At 35.9% G+C, this 20,516-nt stretch overlaps 2 protein-coding genes and 1 long non-coding RNA gene across 7 annotated transcripts in view; all 3 read right to left on the bottom strand.

Annotated features, from left to right (window-relative positions):
- The window catches only part of LOC117317617 (ly6/PLAUR domain-containing protein 6-like), a 31,625-nt gene extending 30,366 nt beyond the window's left edge, over positions 1-1,259 (bottom strand). The window contains exon 1 of the mRNA XM_033872467.1: positions 862-1,259. The gene's annotated coding sequence lies outside the window, so the exon portion shown is untranslated. The remainder of the gene's footprint in view (positions 1-861) is intronic.
- Positions 1,260-10,840: 9,581 nt separating this feature from the next.
- On the bottom strand, positions 10,841-12,319 carry LOC117317334. Of its 2 annotated transcripts, none has more exons than XR_004530166.1 (3): positions 12,303-12,319; positions 11,275-12,112; positions 10,841-11,011 (listed from the first exon to the last, which is right to left on the bottom strand). It is a non-coding gene; the product is annotated as an uncharacterized LOC117317334 (long non-coding RNA). The 2 variants fall into 2 exon arrangements; XR_004530165.1 differs by lacking the exon at positions 12,303-12,319 and adding an exon at positions 12,196-12,214 and having other exon boundaries at positions 11,275-11,999.
- Positions 12,320-16,237: 3,918 nt separating this feature from the next.
- The window catches only part of LOC117317332 (oxysterol-binding protein-related protein 3-like), a 103,925-nt gene continuing 99,646 nt past the window's right edge, over positions 16,238-20,516 (bottom strand). For all 4 annotated transcript variants that reach the window (XM_033872130.1, XM_033872131.1, XM_033872133.1 and 1 more), the window contains 2 exons: positions 19,101-19,223; positions 16,238-17,010 (listed from right to left, as the gene is read on the bottom strand). In XM_033872130.1, the coding sequence (XP_033728021.1) occupies positions 16,905-17,010; positions 19,101-19,223 (229 nt within the window). In that variant the 3' untranslated portion in view covers positions 16,238-16,904. The remainder of the gene's footprint in view (positions 17,011-19,100; positions 19,224-20,516) is intronic.

Raw genomic sequence — 20,516 nt, 5'->3', positions numbered from 1 at the left:
ATTACCGATAAAAAAAACATCATTTTTTTCAAAGATTTCCGCCTTTGATTTATATTAACTTTAGGGGATCGGTTGACACAGTGGAAACACACTTGCTTTTCACCTTGGTAGCCTGGGTTCGATTCCCCGATCGGACGTGAAAAGGGTCATCTACCCGACCACGTGAGTTTTCACTGGTTACTCCAGTTTCCTCCCACAGTAAGACCCTTAGTGCGTTTCCATCTGGACCAACAATCGTGATTGATATATGTTCTTATAACTTGTTTCACAATTGTTGTAAAATAAATAAAATTGACAAATTATCCTTATCTATATTACCTGCGTACATTACTATCCATATACCACAGCTGCAAGTCAAAATGTATATGTTAGGTCCCTGTGCTACAGGTAAGCACAGGGACCAGGTGAGCACAGGGAAACAGGTATTTGTTGGAAATATTATAGAGAATTCTGTAACTTCAGGGATTCGTTACACATCGTCGACACATCAACACATATGTATGCAAAGCACGACGGCAGATCGTAAATTGCTATTGTTCAAGAAACAGTAGATATTAGCCCGTGCTTCATCTAACCCTGATACCAGACTTGGACATTCTGACAGCTAGATTCTGGAATGTCCAAGTCTGATGCCAGGGCCGGAGGAAACTCGGAATAAGCAAATCCATAAAAGTGTATTCACAGTATTGGTCATTTTTACAATATTTTGTCAATATCTGATGTCCGTTATGTAATTTACAGCTGCACGGTTATCGCTAAATTTGATCTGTTACGGAGAGAGAGAAATGTTTAAGTATAAAACTACAAATATCGACAAAAAGTATATAAATTAATAAATAGATACAAATGCAGAAGACTTACCTCTCTGTATCGTCCCCCACCAACACTGGTAAGCTGTATGGGCGGTCGGCGGCCTATCTAACAGGAAATTGTCACTGTTTATAAACACATATATCCACCTGGCGTCTCACACCTTCAAGTGTACTTAGTGGGAAAGTATAGGTATAAATATCTACTTTCCTCTAATGGTTAGTAAGAGCCCGCATCACTCTCTAGTCGCCACTACTAGTGGTACCTGTTGACTCTTAGTCTAATGTGTTGGTGTGCTGTCGGTGTCGGACATTTGTAGAAGATATTTACACAAATATCCACCTAATAACACTTGACAGATTAAGTTGTGTGTTCAAAATGTTTGCCTTTTTACGGAGTGTTTTCGAGATCCGACTCTAACAATGCACGTCTTTAAAGTAAGGTAAAAACACGACAGGTAGACACAGAAAAAAATATCGTCGGTACTAAATACAGGTGAGCTGTCCGGTAAACTCAAGTCAACAAATAATCAATACTTAGGTCACGTTCGATTTCAATCTGTCTAATTTTCAAGGTGTCGTGATGGAATCGGTTCTGACACAGGTATGTTAATACTCCGTGACTCTACCGCACACAGTATCACACAGGTAGATCTCACGCGATATGCTACAGCATGTGATACAGGTACAGATATTTCTGACCAATTTCAGAACCTTTATGATAACTATCTACGCTACACGTGCCCTGTAGGCGTTATAAATAAAGACACAGACTGTTATTGTCTAACGGTTACTGACAATCAGCGATATAACGCACCACGACACATGTACAACTGCAGGCCGAGGATAAAATCTAAAGATGAACTCTAAACTTTGGTCGGACATAAACTTTTATTACTCCAGTTGTCTGATATGAAAATAAATTACGATTTATTGCTGAATCGCCAAAGATTTGTCCATCCAGACAAGAAAAAGATGAGATTTTAAATTCTACATCAATATACACTTTGAAGTATATTATTTATTGAATACCTGCGGCCACTAACAAAAGTACCTGTCGGCCACTCAAAGTTCCACCACACCCGACAGGCCTTACCTGGCAGGTTGTATATCCATCCGCTCATCATACACAAATAACGACTTAATTTATTATAGATAATCTCTGACCCTTTTTGGGAGATTTTACCGAACAGTTAATTGTCAACAAAGAAATATATTACGCTGAAATAAATTAACAGTATATAATATTCTTACGGTTTACCTTTCATTACCGTTACAAAGAACTTACATCGTGTCAAATCATCAAAACCCGGGCATTTAACATCGACTAAAATGTCATAATATTTTCTTCATTTTAATAAAACTTAATATCCAATTAAACTTTCCACACATAATTATTTTGAAGAATGTGTTATATACGTATCTGTTGTTTTTTTCTGTCGGTATTTTTCTGTCGGGTTTAATATATAATTGGTTCTGGTGTGTGTCCCTATACATTGACAGTTTGACGTCCAATTAAATTTCAGGTATTTATTGTAACTTGTCAACAAATAAAACCCCCACACGACTGACTTTTTTTACGTTCTTCCTTATCAATTCTGGTTCAGCTCAGTAAATAGAGAGATGAAGAGATAAAGACTAGAAAGCCAGCCGGTAGCGTGAATACAATACCGACAACGACTGTGTTTTTATTTTTCATTTCAGAAAAAAAATCTAAAGAAAAGTCAAATAAAAAAGCAGACTTGGTACGCCAATATTGTTGAGGAAAGTAACAAAGATGTCAGTAGTACGTCAGTTTGTGGTTTTGACGCCTTGTCCCACACCCTATAATTAGGTAGGACGACGGAATACCTATGTATAACATCAGTACTTACTGGTCAACACCTTAGAATTTCCATCGGAGAGATTTCGTTTATAAAAAATAATGTCTCGGAGAAAAGCACATCTATATGACTTATTACAATAATTTAAACTGATCTTTCTTGTGGCGCTATTGGTTTTGAAAATTATAAACTATTCAAAAACGTTTAACGGATATTTTGTGTGGCCGGTCTAAATTTTTGAGTCTCCCGGCCTACAAGGGAGGATTACCAGATATGGTTTTATTTTTTTGTATGAATATGAGTGTCTCTTTATTTTTCCTATCATTCAATTATGACCGCTATTTGCCATTATTTATCTATTTAAAATTTCCATTCATTTCTACCTTCCTTCCTTTCCTGTGGTCTACGTTTCGTTCCTTATAACTCCATACTGCTCTGGCATGCGACGGGCATCCCGTATGTTGTTCAGTGAGGTAGTCACCAACTACTACAAGGAGACCCAGTCCAGCATATATTAAAATTAGTTTAAAATGACATCACTCGGTGTTGATTACAGAGTCATAATGAATATAGAGGGGTGTTATTTTTACCGTCTTTTAATCTAGTCCCTCAAAACGTCTGGAAATGTGCTATACAAACTAGGGAATGTCCAATTACATTTAGACTGTAACAAATTCTCAGGTCCCTGTGCATAACAACGGTCATTCTGTTGGCGAGTTTCTATGACGGAGCGAATGATCGAAAGGAGAGATATTAAACAGAACTTCAAAGGTCGTCCTTTCGCGATAGGAAGACAATTCAAATACGTGTTAAAGCAAAGAACGAAAAAAGGTATAATAGCTCGGGACTTAAGATTGAAGTTTGTGGTTATACCGAACGGACGGAGCGACAAAAGTCACAGCAGGAGAATGGATACATATTAAAGAGTTCTATGAGTACGTTAATTGGCTTCAAAAACGGACAACAGAAATATAATCTATGCACCAACACGATTCTCATCACTAATAAAACGCTGTCTGTCGGTGTCACGTTAGAGACCTGACCATTTGGGCATTTCTGAAGAGTAACGTTAACGCTACCCTATCCGACGATTACGCTAGTCCGAATCCAAATTTAGATGGTCATCCAAATTGTATTACTTTTAATTGATACATATTTTCCAAATTTGAAGGTCATCCAAATTATAGTAATTAGAATTGATATAACTAAAATATGTGTTCATAGCTAGGTCATCCCGCCACACTCATCTGTTTTAAGACCTAAACACCCGTTATATCAGACATAGACCGGGGAGCCTTACTTTAGTCAACAGACCAATGCAATATCGTTTTGTAGAGGATCTGAAATAGAGTTTTCATTTCACATGAAATAACAACAGGCTCAGAGGGCCTGTACCGCTCACCTGGATATTTCAGCGATTATAGCAAAACACTACATTTCTGAGGATTTCAAAGAATTTGCTGCCATACCCCATTTAAAATATTTTTTTTATCTAAGAACTAAAACAAAAGATTTTGGTCTAAAAACAATGTGTGATGATTGGATGCCATCATCCTTGATCTATAAACTTTTTGATTCTGATAAAGATTTTTATATTTTCACAATCCCCGAAATCTAGAAATCCCGCAGGACCCACTAATGTATCCTAGCGCCTAGATCTATACTTAAAGCTGAACTAAAATCTAAATAATGATGAACTTGTTGGCTTTCAATTATGTAGTCCGGTTTAATCAGTCTGCAAAACTACGTCAAACTGAAAATGCAATATTTTTTATTAGTCAGATTTTCCTTCCCCCCCCAATTATAAAGTCAGACCGATTGAATAAGAAAGAAATATAGATAGACAAATAAAAATGTTCATTTTCTCCCTCCTTTTTAAATACTGACCAAGTGATGGTATTTATATAAGCAGATCGAGACAATCGTGTAAAACTGCTTTTTTGTTAGTTAGAAACTTCATTTTGGACTCAACAAAATAGCCTGTCTTATAATTAAATAATTAATTATCCCCGAATCTGTTGATGGTTCAATTTTGTCCAAAATGAAAGATACATACAATAATGTCAACTTTGTCAATTGTTTTTTTTTCGAAGATATTTCTCGTTAAACCCCAATTAGAAGGGTTTTTTAAACTTGCACAGTCAGCTTTAAGTCATATTTCCTAATCTACTCTAAACAGATCAGCTTGATTCATTTTTCTATCCAACTTTGTCAACAGAGGATGTCTGCGGATGGGACTATGTGGAAGTCTGCGGATGGGACTATGTGGAAGACTTCAAACAAGACAGTCAAGCACCATCCAGTTTTCACGGACTTGGGTTTCAAAAAAGGACAATTAAGAAGTCGGTTTTAACTTGCATAACATTTTGTTTTATTCAGTGAGTCAATTATAATGCATATATAATACTAATGATAATGTGTCATGACTATACCAGGCTTAGCTGGCCGAAAACTACAAAGTAAAGTATAGGTAAAGTGAAAGTAGACATTCCTTTACATCATACTGTGAATCAATGATGTCCATTACATCATAAACAATTGGAAGTGAGACTCAAGCTTTTCAATTAAACATTTCAAGTGACTAATTATGGACTGAAATTCCACCAGTGACCTCAAATTTCATAAGAAAATCAAATTTGAAAATTCAACTAAGCATGAGACAAATACATAAACCTCTATTTTTTCTGTCTAGTTCTCAGTTTGGATAAAACAGGCTTGTTAATACCGGTATAAACTACAATTCATTAGGAAAATCATACAAACTTACTTTAAACAAATTTGTATTGTAAATATGTATTTAAATCCTAAATACTTAGGTACATTTGTAGACTAACCTTTACAACAGGAACTGAAGAAAGTCAACCAGAAACTGACGTCATGTACAGGTGAGAAACCTCTACAAGAAAATCTTACATGAGTGTATCCCCCCCCCCCCCCCCCCCAAAAAAAAAATAAAAATAAATAAAAAAAAAAAATTGGGAAAGAGTGCCAAATAAGGAATTATTCTATTTACAGATACCAATTCAGGGTATTTTCATATTCAACTCATTTCATTTACAAATTTACCTTATTTTGCAAGCCGAAACCATTATATGAATTACAGTACAGTATATCAAACGATTGTAAATGATCATAAATGCTTACCTGGTACTGAATTTCAATGAAAGCTGAATAGTTTTAAATGTTTTGAGTGACTTAAGTAGAAATCACAAACAAACTGAATTATATACAGTAGTATATACTTCAGAAAAAATTATAAACAAAAATATCCAACAAATTGCAATTTATCAAGCTACATTATTAATGGCGAGCCATAAATGATTATATTTTTTTTTGCTATTTTCACATTGCTTAAGACACGAAAAATAAAAACGTATTTACAAGAAAAGTAGTAAATGGGGATTTTGTTTCTTATACCCTTAGATTTTACCATTGATTATGTTTCACGATTTCATTAAGGATCAGATTTGATAATTAATTATACAAAACTTCATACACCTACCAAGTGTCTGGATTTCTGTCACCATCGTATTTGGCTACAAACTCTCCTGGGGTGGAAAACAAGCAAATCAATACTACTTTTTACTTCCCGATACAAATATCTCAGTTTTCAACACCTGATCAGGTGAAATGTGATTTCATTAATTAATTGAGTCCCCTGACTTGCTACGGTTGTCACAAATTAATTGAGCCCCCCCCCCCCCCCCCGACTTGCTACGGTTGTCACTAATTAATTGAGCCCCCCTGACTTGCTACGGTTGTGGATATGATGTTGTCATTTATAACAATCACTTCAAACAATATTTTCAATTCACACATAAAATTGTCCACACAAAAAGCCTCAAATATGTAAAGTATTACTGAAATTTCTCACGTACTCCATAGAGTGACCCTGTGGTTGAAAAGGAAAAGACAAATCTGTCTGACCGGGGTAGGTAAAGTTTGCGGACACACGCTAGGATGCCATAATAAGTTGTTGACATAATGTCATTGTATTTTTCAGTGAAGTCGTAGAATTGTCATGAATGGGTAATCGCTGTCTCAAATGAAGAATTTATGTTTATCACATATCAGATATTATGTTTATTTTAACTGTAATTTTGTTTATTGGTGAGTATGTGAGAAAACTAATCAAACATGGGTATGTTCCACAGACACAGATATCTAAAGCCTCGTGAAAGAGTTTGGCTGGCCAGCACTCTAATAATCCTCATGTCAAACAGCCAATCTCCTACACTGGAATTGAGATAGCCCTTACCTTGGACAGTTGTATCACACTTTTCCAGTGTTAGATTTCCTCATTTTAGGGATTCCTTTTGTACAAGTGTTATGATGTCATGACAACAACTGTATGATGTCATGCCAACAACTGTATGATGTCACAACAACAACTGTATGATGTCACAACAACAACAACTGTATGACAACAACTGTATGATGTCACGACAACAACTGTATGATGTCACGACAACAACTGTATGATGTCACGACAACAACTGTATGATGTCACGACAACAACTGTATGATGTCACGACAACAACTGTATGATGTCACAACAACAACTGTATGATGTCACAACAACAACTGTATGATGTCACAACAACAACAACTGTATGATGTCACAACAACAACTGTATGATGTCACAACAACAACTGTATGATGTCACAACAACAACAACTGTATGTCACAACAACAACTGTATGATGTCACAACAACAACTGTATGATGTCACAACAACAACAACTGTATGATGTCACAACAACAACTGTATGATGTCACAACAACAACTGTATGATGTCACAACAACAACTGTATGATGTCACAACAACTGTATGATGTCACAACAACAACTGTATGATGTCACAACAACAACAACTGTATGATGTCACAACAACAACTGTATGATGTCACGACAACAACTGTATGATGTCACGACAACAACTGTATGATGTCACGACAACAACTGTATGATGTCACGACAACAACTGTATGATGTCACGACAACAACTGTATGATGTCACGACAACAACTGTATGATGTCACGACAACAACTGTATGATGTCACAACAACAACTGTATGATGTCACAACAACAACTGTATGATGTCACAACAACAACAACTGTATGATGTCACAACAACAACTGTATGATGTCACAACAACAACTGTATGATGTCACAACAACAACAACTGTATGATGTCACAACAACAACTGTATGATGTCACAACAACAACTGTATGATGTCACAACAACAACAACTGTATGATGTCACAACAACAACTGTATGATGTCACAACAACAACTGTATGATGTCACAACAACTGTATGATGTCACAACAACTGTATGATGTCACAACAACAATTGTATGATGTCACAACAACAACTGTATGATGTCACAACAACTGTATGATGTCACAACAACAATTGTATGATGTCATGACAACTGTATGATGTCACAACAACAACTGTATGATGTCACAACAACAACTGTATGATGTCACAACAACTGTATGATGTCATGACAACTGTATGATGTCAAAACAACAACAACTGTATGATGTCACGACATCAACTGTATGATGTCACGACAACAACTGTATGATGTCACGACAACAACTGTATGATGTCACAACAACAACTGTATGATGTCACAACAACAACTGTATGATGTCACAACAACAACTGTATGATGTCACAACAACAACTGTATGATGTCACAACAACAACAACTGTATGATGTCACAACAACTGTATGATGTCAAAACAACAACAACTGTATGATGTCACAACAACAACTGTATGATGTCACAACAACAACTGTATGATGTCATGACAACAACTGTATGATGTCACAACAACAACTGTATGATGTCACAACAACTGTATGATGTCATGACAACAAAACATTGATGTGAAGTCAACAATTTAATCATGATATTGTCATACATCGATCCAACATCAATATAATCACACAGATAAAATAGAAAACAGGGTAACAGAAAAAAATTATCCAGTGAAGGCGAGACAATGGGGTCTTAGAAAACCAAGTAACAATATATACAACTACTGGACTTGATTTTGTATATTTCAAATCACTTTTAACCAGTTTATTAGAAATCTGACAGACTTTCTGTTCAATGCTTTAAGTTAAAAGTTCAAATACCAAGATTAGACTTAATTCATCGCTCAAACTTTTCTTTATATAATCAAATTTTATTTAAGTTAAAATTTGTTAGTTTTTTTCATCTTATGCACCCTGAATTTTTTATAATCAATTTTCATTGAGAAAGCACAGATTGTTAAGTTCTAAAACATACAGCTTGAAAACAGGTAAAGGTTTCGTATAAGTGGAAATTATAACAAAAGATGAATAGGTATCCACTTAATCACTGAAAATGTCTAAGTGAGTCACTCTCGGCCATAGGGTCATGACGTCATGGTATAGCTAACAGGGGTGCGTAGCTATATTGCAGTGACTTGTAACTAAACCAATATTCACCTTTTTTCTAATGATGACAATCCTTTCTGATACCTGAAACTTATTTTTTTTTTACTTGTGAAAAAAATCATATAAAGTTTATATGTCTTTTCCTGTTGGATGCAAAACAATTCATAAATGTCAAAAAAAAAGGCGAGAATTCTAAATCAATTTTTGGTCACCAATATTCTAAACAATTACTTTCAACTGAAATTCTAAAAAGATCACATAAAATTCTAACTACATACACGAAACATGAGTGTATTGTGAAATCCTATACAGAACGTACAAAAGTCACAAGAAAATGTGAGCTCAAACAACGTAGTTCATAATAAACAAGCTGTTCAATCCGAAAATGTTCTGAGGGTGTTTTAAGTATTTAAGCTCCTGAAATTATGTCACAGTTTACCTTTCAAAGTAAAGAGGAATGTTCCATACCTAATGGTAGTCACTGGAGCTATCTGGTATAAATCTATTGTATACACTTTTTTCTGACATTCCAATTTCCAAAAATAAATCCATTTTCTCGATCTTTCCCTTTGATTTGATGCTATGGTTGTTATGGTTACCACTACTGTTAAGACTCTCTGAGAACCGTGTCATCAGAGAGGTTCTAGTTCACAAAGATTAACAAGTTGTGATAGATCTAAATGTTGTCAGTCAGTAATTCATAAATTTGATTATAATTCATTATCACAACCCCAAAACTAAATTTCAAAGAATTAATCAGCTTCAGAAATTTGTTGGACTTAATTCTTCTTCTCAAATACAATTTTAATTCAATGAATTATATTGATTTTTGCTATTCATACAATGGAGCAACGATAAAACTACATGTCCACATATTTATTACATAAAACAATACACAGAAAACCATAATCAACCCAATAAGTGCAGTGGTCCTTAAAATGACATTTTTTTTTTTTGGAGGATGCATATGCTTACCACAATCAATAAAATTGCTGTTTACCTCACTGAAATGTCAATAGAGCATGATAACTCATTGTGAAGTCATGTTCCATTGACTCTCTATATCTATCACCCTGATTTCACACGTACGGAAGCACATCTCTGAAGGTTTTAACAAACCCTCCTCCTCTTTTGTGTTTTAGTAAATGCACCGTTCCCTTATTAGGTTGAATATGGTTAATTTTCTTAAATAGCATACAAGTACAACTCGACAATAGTAGCAACATTTGAAAGCCCAAGCATTTTCTATCTATTATATCACTCGTTGATAACAGAAGAAGACATTTAGTTGTTGTTCTCTAAATTATATCATTCGGACAAGAAAAAATTCAATTAAACACAATTGAAAATATTTTCTCCAACAGATATGTTATAGATTAAATGTTAATGTGTCTAACGTCAAAATAACCAACATGAACAAACATAGCAATGAAATGTATGATAGAGAATCGTCTCCCTTTAGGTAAGTAAACATAAATATTGAATTATTTTCCTTAAGAAAGGCAAAATAATATAAATGCATTATCTTCTTTTAGAAAGGTAAATAGAAATAATAGTGAAATGTCTCCTTTAGAAAGGTAAACAGAATACCTTCCCTTTATAAAGGTAAAAATAAATAGTGACTTGCCTCCCTTAGGTAAACAGAAAAGGTGAATTATCTCCCTTTAGAAATGCATGTATGTAAATTAAGAATGAAACAGAATAAAAACATGCTACATTTGTATAAAACCAAGCACAACACAAGAATTATGTTAGCTTCATAATATAATTTGATTGACAGTGTTTATATCAAACTTAATTATTTGGAACAGGAAAGTACCTAGAACAATACCCAAACTACCTTCGATCTACCTCAGTCCTCCGTCTACCTTCAGTCTACCTTAGTCTACCTTCGGTCTACCGTCAATCTACCTTTGGTCCTTGGTCTACCTTCAGTCTACCTCCAGTCCTCGGTCTACCTTCAGTCCTCAGTCTACCTCAGTCCTCGGTCTACCTTCAGTCTACTTTTGGTCCTCGGTCTACCTTCAGTCTACCTCCAGTCCTCGGTCTACCTCAGTCCTTGGACTACCTTCAGTCCTCAGTCTACCTTCAGTCCTCGGTCTACCTCAGTCCTCGGTCTACCTCAGTCCTCGGTCTACCTTCAGTCCTCAGTCTACCTTCAGTCCTCGGTCTACCTTCAGTCCTCGGTCTACCTTCAGTCCTCGGTCTACCTCAGTCCTTGGAATACCTTCGGTCTTCGGTCTACCTTCAGTCTACCTTCAGTTCTCAGTCTACCTTCAGTCTACTTCAGTCCTCGGTCTACCTCCGTCCTTGGACTACCTTCAGTCTTTGGTCTACCTTCAGTCTACCTTCAGTCTACCTTCAGTCTACCTTCAGGCTACCTTCGGTCTACCTTCGGTCTACCTTCGGTCTACCTTGGTCTACCTTCAGTCTACCTTGGTCTACCTTCAGTCTACCTCAGTCCTTGGTCTACCTTCAGTCTACCTTCGGTCTATCTTTGGTCTACCTTCAGTCTACCTTTGGTCTACCCTCAGTCTACCTTCGGTCTACCTTGGTCTACCTTCAGTCTACCTTCAGTCTACCTTCAGTCTACCTCAGTCCTTGGTCTACCTTCAGTCTACCTTCGGTCTATCTTTGGTCTACCTTCAGTCTACCTTTGGTCTACCCTCAGTCTACCTTCGGTCTACCTTGGTCTACCTTCAGTCTACCTTCGGTCTACCTTCAGTCTACCTTCGGTCTACCTTCAGTCTACCTCGGTCTACCTTGGTCTACCTTCAGTCCTCCGTCTACCTTCAGTCTACCTTTGGTCTACCCTCAGTCTACCCTCGGTCTACCTTCGGTCTACCTTCAGTCTACCTTCAGTCTACCTTCAGTCTACCTCAGTCCTCCGTCTACCTTCGGTCTACCTTCAGTCTACCTTCATACCTTTGGTCTACCTCAGTCCTCAGTCTACCTTCGGTCTACCTTTGGTCTACCTTTGGTCTACCTTTGGTCTACCTTCAGTCTACCTTCGGTCTACCTTCAGTCTACCTTCAGTCCTCCGTCTACCATCAGTCTACCATCAGTCTACCTTCAGTCTACCTTCGGTACACCTTCAGTCTACCTTGGTCTACCTTCAGTCCTCCGTCTACCTTCAGTCTACCTCAGTCCTCCGTCTACCTTGGTCTACCTTCAGTCCTCCGTCTGCCTTCGGTCTACCTTTGGTCTACCTTTGGTCTACCTCGGTCTACCTTCAGTCTACCTTCGGTCTACCTTCAGTTTACCTTGGTCTACCTTCAGTCTACCTCAGTCCTCGAACTACCTTCCAGTTGTGATTAACAAATACACCATTTGCATTAAAAAGATCATAAAACATTAAAAGCAGACAGAACTGTACATTTCGTAAACTGCTTTAGAGAATGGAGTATGGGACATATATCGGAAGGGGCATAACTCTTAGTAATGGCTTATGACATAAACCACACAATTCAAAACTTAAATAGATTCTGATAATATTGCAGAGTTTTATCAAAATCTCAGCAGTACATCAAGAGAACTAAACATACTTGAATTGACAGTAACAAGTACCTTGAACCTAGTCTGTAAGCTACAAGCTGTTTACTAATATCTGATATTCAAACATACATGAATTCAATGTACTATATGAGCTAAGCCAATGTAGTTTGTCACACCTGAATCCAGTGATATAACACATCTCTCCAATATCATAATTAAAAAAAAAATAAAACAACAAAACAACAAAAAACAATACCACAGCTGTAAGATATTTGCATATATATAAATTATATTTGTGACAATTGGATTACCTATAACAAACACTTGAATATGTAACTGATTGACACAGTCATCTCCCCTGGATTTTTAGTTTCCATGGTAACCAGTACTGTTGACACTACAACACATGCAAGCTATCTTCAAATAATTTACAAATTATTCATGAAGATGGTTTTGGTTGATTTTTTTACCATATATTTTTATTCATAAACTGGAAAAAAGACAATGATTAGAATTATCTATTCACAATGAAAGATTCCCTGTACAACTTTGAAATTCTTAAATATTTTAATTATTGGTAAATTCAAAAGATCACTAATACATAGGGTAGTTAGTGTTAAGAAATCACTCCCCGATGATTACAATCAATACCTCTGTATAGATTGTAGCGTTTGGATTAAAAAATTAATGGAGAATTTGTAAAGCAGAGAAACATGTTTCTGAAAAATATTTGTCTTGTACACTTTACAAATGACTTTACTGTTTTCTTAATTGATTTTAAGAGAAGCAAGAAAATGTTTAAAAATAAACTAGGATATAAAAATCAACAAGAACCAATCAGATGATGAGACATATTCTTAAGGTTCGATCCACAGGGACATGTAGTCTGTCAACAGTTATATTACAGTTCTTAAGGTCCGATCCACAGGGACATGTAGTCTGTCAACAGTAATATTACAGTTCTTAAGGTCCGATCCACAGGGACGTGTAGTCTGTCAACAGTAATATTACAGTTCTTCAGGTCCGATCCACAGGGACATGTAGTCTGTCAACAGTAATATTACAGTTCTTAAGGTCCGATCCACAGGGACGTGTAGTCTGTCAACAGTTATATTACAGTTCTTAAGGTCCGATCCACAGGGACATGTAGTCTGTCAACAGTAATATTACAGTTCTTAAGGTCCGATCCACAGGGACATGTAGTCTGTCAACAGTAATATTACAGTTCTTAAGGTCCGATCCACAGGGACATGTAGTCTGTCAACAGTTATATTACAGTTCTTAAGGTCCGATCCACAGGGACGTGTAGTCTGTCAACAGTTATATTACAGTTCTTAAGGTCCGATCCACAGGGACGTGTAGTCTGTCAACAGTTATATTACAGTTCTTAAGGTCCGATCCACAGGGACATGTAGTCTGTCAACAGTAATATTACAGTTCTTCAGGTCCGATCCACAGGGACATGTAGTCTGTCAACAGTAATATTACAGTTCTTCAGGTCCGATCCACAGGGACGTGTAGTCTGTCAACAGTTATATTACAGTTCTTAAGGTCCGATCCACAGGGACATGTAGTCTGTCAACAGTTATATTACAGTTCTTAAGGTCCGATCCACAGGGACATGTAGTCTGTCAACAGTAATATTACAGTTCTTAAGGTCCGATCCACAGGGACGTGTAGTCTGTCAACAGTAATATTACAGTTCTTCAGGTCCGATCCACAGGGACATGTAGTCTGTCAACAGTAATATTACAGTTCTTCAGGTCTGATCCACAGGGACATGTAGTCTGTCAACAGTAATATTACAGTTCTTCAGGTCCGATCCACAGGGACATGTAGTCTGTCAACAGTAATATTACAGTTCTTCAGGTCTGATCCACAGGGACATGTAGTCTGTCAACAGTAATATTACAGTTCTTCAGGTCTGATCCACAGGGACATGTAGTCTGTCAACAGTAATATTACAGTGTACATGTCTATATATTACAGTGTACATGTCTATAACATTATGTACATATTTATAAGATTTATAATATAACTTCTCAATACATTAATGTGTCCATAAATGTCAATGACATCATTATAGCTGTCAAGTTTACTTCATATCTGTCAAAATAATATTATTTTCAACTCTTGTAAAAGACTGACTAGTTTTTTTCCCCATTCCAAACACCTAAAGTATCATACATATTTAACAATACTTCGTTGGAATTATTGCCGGTAGAACATCCAGGGTCATTTTGAGGCAGGGTCTCCTGGTAGTAGCTGGTGGCTACCTCACTGAACAACATACAGGAGGTACGCTGCATGCCATCCAGAGCAATTAGGGTAAAGTGTCTTGCCCAAGGACACAGCACTTTATCATAATACGGAAAAGTGACGATGTTGTAGTAAGAAATTAACTGCAGTGTTGAATTTGTTAATACTTATGTCCTGTATAACTTCATGGAAATAATAATAATAAAAAAAAAGGTTGAAACCAAGAATAAAGTTTTCACCCAGGCTCAGATTGGGAGATTTCTCATTAGCTCAATCGCTTTAGTGTCAGACTAGTTAAGTCAGAAGTCCAGAGTTTAATGCAGAGAAATCAAAACAAAATTCATCACGGTAATGACATCTATTTCAAAGTTACCAGGGTATTTCCAAAACATGGGAGCCAATATAATAATTGAATAGTAATAATCAGGGATATATAGGTTATTAGTCTCCAAGTTTGTGACAATTCAGTACAGACATGTGCTCTACAGTCGTAATTTCCTAACTACTTAAGTTTTTATGTATAACATTAAATAGCACTTCTATGTCAGTTTACAGACAAAAGACCAATGATACTCCGAACAACTTCTCACTTCAATATTTCACTTCGTTGGACTTTTATTATCACAAGAAATCCCAGCAAGGTAAGAATATGTTTACCAGGTAAAGAATTAAAATCACAAGAAATCCCAGGAAACATAAAGAATATGTTTACCAGGTAAAGTGTTAAATCACAAGAAATCCCAGGAAGGATAAAGAATATGTTTACCAGGTATATATAGAATTAAAATCACAAGAAATCCCAGCAAGGATAAAGATTATGTTTACCAGGTAAAGAATTAAAATCACAAGAAATCCCAGGAAACATAAAGAAAATGTTTACCAGGTATAGAATTAAAATCACAAGAAATCCCAGGAAACAAAGAATATGTTTACCAGGTAAAGAGTTAAATCACAAGAAATCCCAGGACACAAAGAATATCTTTAACAGGTAAAGAATTAAAATCACAAGAAATCCCAGCAAAGATAAAGAATATGTTTACCAGGTAAAGAGTTAAATCACAATAAAATATTTCAAGTGCAATATTCTTATTTACAATATATTATTTAATAAAAAGTAAAACTTCATATCAGAGAATGTCCTTTATCATTGGGAATACACACTAAAATGATAAAAACAGATGTATATACATGTATTTAATATATTTAAACAATGATCATATTTCAGTGTAATTGTGATTGCTCTAATTGGATCGAGTTTATGTATATTGTTTCCTATGGCAGATATTGTGGGTGAGACAATTCATCTTGAGAACATAACAGTATTCTAATAACTTTATACATAAAGTGTATACATGATTGATGAATTATATTCATTGGTAATCAGCCCATCCAAATTTCTTTTTCTAATTCTTTGTCCCCCTGGTAGATGTACTTGGCACTTCCAAAACCAACAACATTTAATATCAGAAATTTAATTATACACCTGTAAAATATTTGATACATTGAAAACTACAGTGTATACTCATAGAAGAATTCATTTTTCATTCCGTTTACCACATAATGAACGTACATGTTACAGGTCAGTGTAATTAAAACAGATTCTTCAGGATATACTATCATTATTTACCTCCATTTTGTTTTCTTAATCATTCTGAAGCTTGGAATTGTAAGGCAAAATGAACTGGTTCATGTTTATGTTTGACAGGCACATAGGAAGCAGGTGACTTGAGCCTCCCACTTTAGTAAAACATTTCTGACATCAATATCAACAACTAAGAATTATCATAAAATAGTAAAATATTTCATTTAAAACATATAACTTTAAAACCCTTCTGTCCATGGAAGAATGTGTAATGTTCTAAAATTCTAAAACAAATGATAACAACTCCTGAAAAATCTCAAATAAAATATCAAGTTGTTCAATATTCATAATAACTGGAAGAAAATCAAAATCAAAACTTGATAATTATTTTCAAATATTCCAATTTTTCGTTCGCTTCTGTACTAAATAAGTAATTGCAGCATTGTAGGTCCCTGGAGACAACAGGAAGCTGTGTTCTGACAGGTGTTACCACAGTTGTGGAAATGATATTTTAGAGAAACCCGAATCTTTCCTTGTGTCCCAATACCTCCCTGCGTACTCGTAGTAGTCCTTCCCAGATACAGTGTACTTTCTGTAACAGAAATGGCCTCAATTAATAAAGTCAATTAAGTTTCTTCTTCTTAGTGTTAATCAATTTATTGCTCAGGAAGGAATCAGAATTGAATATAGACCATATCTGACCTAATGACCACACATGCCCCTATTAACAAACCCCCACCATTTTTTTTTTCTGAATTAGGAAAAAAGGTTGGTACACTAATCACTGATCTTCTAATATGATTTTCAGTTCTTTAACCAAAGACTCTGGGTTGTTTTCAATACATCAATGTATATGTAAAGGAAAAAAAAGTTATTTCTTCCATTAAGATTACACATGGAAACTTTTCCTGTACACGGTTTTATTGAGCTATTGTGTTTTTGTGAGCAGACAGTGTACTTGTTAGGTTGGATATGGTAATTATGAATTGTAAGATCCATGGTCAATATCGGGACAATGTTGGAAACACTGCAATGGTACTGACGAATGTTGAAGTAAACATTGATAAATGACATCATTACCATATCTATCCTCAAATAAGCCCTCTTCCCTACAGAAAACATTGATAAACAACATCATTGCCGTATCTATCCTCAAATAAGCCCTCTCCCCTACAGAAAACACTGATAAATGACATCATTACCATATCTATCCTGAAATAAGCCCTCTCCCCAACAGAAAACACTGATAAATGACATCATTATTGAATCTATTCTCAAATAAGCCCTCTCCCCTACAGAAAACATTGATAAACGACATCATTACCGTATCTATCCTCAAATAAGCCCTCTCCCCTACAGAAAACATTGATAAACAACATCATTGCCGTATCTATCCTGAAATAAGCCCTCTCCCCTACAGAAAACATTGATAAACAACATCATTGCCGTATCTATCCTGAAATAAGCCCTCTCCCCTACAGAAAACATTGATAAACAACATCATTACCATATCTATCCTCAAATAAGCCCTCTCCCCTACAGAAAACATTGATAAACGACATCATTACCATATCTATCCTCAAATAAGCCCTCTCCCCTACAGAAAACATTGGTAAATGACATCATTGCCGTATCTATTCTCAAATAAGCCCTCTCCCCTACAGAAAACATTGGTAAATGACATCATTGCCGTATCTATTCTCAAATAAGCCCTCTCCCCTACAGAAAACACTGTTAAATGACATCATTACCATATCTATCCTCAAATAAGCCCTCTCCCCTACAGAAAACATTGGTAAATGACATCATTGCCGTATCTATTCTCAAATAAGCCCTCTCCCCTACAGAAAACACTGATAAATGACATCATTATTGAATCTATTCTCAAATAAGCCCTCTCCCCTACAGAAAACACTGATAAATGACATCATTATTGAATCTATCCTCAAATAAGTATTACAGTTTGGAGAGGGCTTATTTCTGAAACACTTTTCGCTTAACTATTTTAAAATTGGTGATTCTGCAAAAATGAGTACCGGTAAGTGTCTTATTTGTGGGCAGGGAATTCTTTGCAGCATAAATTGATCTGAAATGTCTCAAAGGAAATCCTAGATCTTCAATATCTCAAAGGAAATCCTAGATCTTCAATATCTCAAAGGAAATCGGAGATCTTCAATATCTCAAAGGAAATCATAGATCTTCAATATCTCAAAGGAAATCGTAGATCTTCAATATCTCAAAGGAAATCGTACATCTTCAATATCTCAAATGAAATCGTAGATCTTCAATATCTCAAAGGAAATCGTAGATCTTCAATATCTCAAAAGAAATCAGATCTTCAATATCTCAAAGGAAATCGTAGATCTTCAATATCTCAAAGGAAATCGTAGATCTTCAATACCTCAAAGGAAATCGTAGATCTTCAATATCTCAAAGGAAATCGTAGATCTTCAATATCTCAAAAAGAAATCAGATCTTCAATATCTCAAAGGAAATCGTAGATCTTCAATATCTCAAAGGAAATCGTAGATCTTCAATATCTCAAAGGAAATCGTAGATCTTCAATATCTCAAAAGAAATCAGATCTTCAATATCTCAAAGGAAATCACAGATCTTCATATCATCGATTTTTATATCGTTTACTAAGAAACTACTCACACATAAACACAAAAGACCACGAACCTGAACCATTTTGGTAGAGTTTCTGTTTTAGATGCATTTTGCTTTTTCCTTTTTTCTCGTTGCATTTGTTCTACTCTTGATTTTTCTTTCTCTGCGTCTGCAATGCGGCCTTCCTCTAATAACCTGTAGGACAGAAAACACTTCAGTACTGGTTTTAGGACAGAAAACACTTCAGCACTGGTTTTAGGACAGAAAACACTTCAGTGCTGGTTTTAGGACAGAAAACATTTCAGTACTGGTTTTAGGACAGAAAACACTTCAGTACTGGTTTTAGGACAGAAAACACTTCAGTACTTGTTTTAGGACAGAAAACACTTCAGTACTTGTTTTAGGACAGAAAACACTTCAGCACTGGTATTAGGACAGAAAACACTTCAGCACTGGTTTTAGGACAGAAAACACTTCAGTGCTGGTTTTAGGACAGAAAACACTTCAGTACTGGTTTAGGACAGAAAACACTTCAGTACTGGTTTTAGGACAGAAAACACTTCAGTACTGGTTTTAGGACAGAAAACACTTCAGCACTGGTTTTAGGATAGAAAACACTTCAGCACTGGTTTTAGGACAGAAAACACTTCAGTACTGGTTTTAGGACAGAAAACACTTCAGTACTGGTTTAGGACAAAAAACACTTCAGCACCGGTTTTAGGACAGAAAACACTTCAGTACTGGTTTTAGGACAGAAATCACTTCAGTACTGGTTTTAGGACAGAAATCACTTCAGTACTGGTTTTAGGACAGAAAACACTTCAGTACTGGTTTTAGGACAGAAAACACTTCAGCGCTGGTTTAGGACAGAAAACAATCAGTGCTGGTTTTGGGACAGAAAACACTTCAGTACTTGTTTTAGGACAGAAAACACTTCAGCGCTGGTTTTAGGACAGAAAACACTTCAGTGCTGGTTTTAGGACAGAAAACACTTCAGTACTGGTTTTAGGACAGAAAACACTTCAGTACTTGTTTTAGGACAGAAAACACTTCAGTACTGGTTTTTAGGACAGAAAACACTTCAGTACTGGTTTTAGGACAGAAAACACTTCAGTACTGGTTTTAGGACAGAAAACACTTCAGCACTGGTTTTAGGATAGAAAACACTTCAGCACTGGTTTTAGGACAGAAAACACTTCAGTACTGGTTTTAGGACAGAAAACACTTCAGTACTGGTTTAGGACAAAAAACACTTCAGCACCGGTTTTAGGACAGAAAACACTTCAGTACTGGTTTTAGGACAGAAATCACTTCAGTACTGGTTTTAGGACAGAAATCACTTCAGTACTGGTTTTAGGACAGAAAACACTTCAGTACTGGTTTTAGGACAGAAAACACTTCAGCGCTGGTTTAGGACAGAAAACAATCAGTGCTGGTTTTGGGACAGAAAACACTTCAGTACTTGTTTTAGGACAGAAAACACTTCAG

The sequence above is a fragment of the Pecten maximus genome, chromosome 19 (assembly GCF_902652985.1).
Source record: "Pecten maximus chromosome 19, xPecMax1.1, whole genome shotgun sequence".
Lineage (NCBI taxonomy): Eukaryota > Metazoa > Mollusca > Bivalvia > Pectinida > Pectinidae > Pecten > Pecten maximus.
This window is presented reverse-complemented; position numbering and strand designations above follow the sequence as displayed.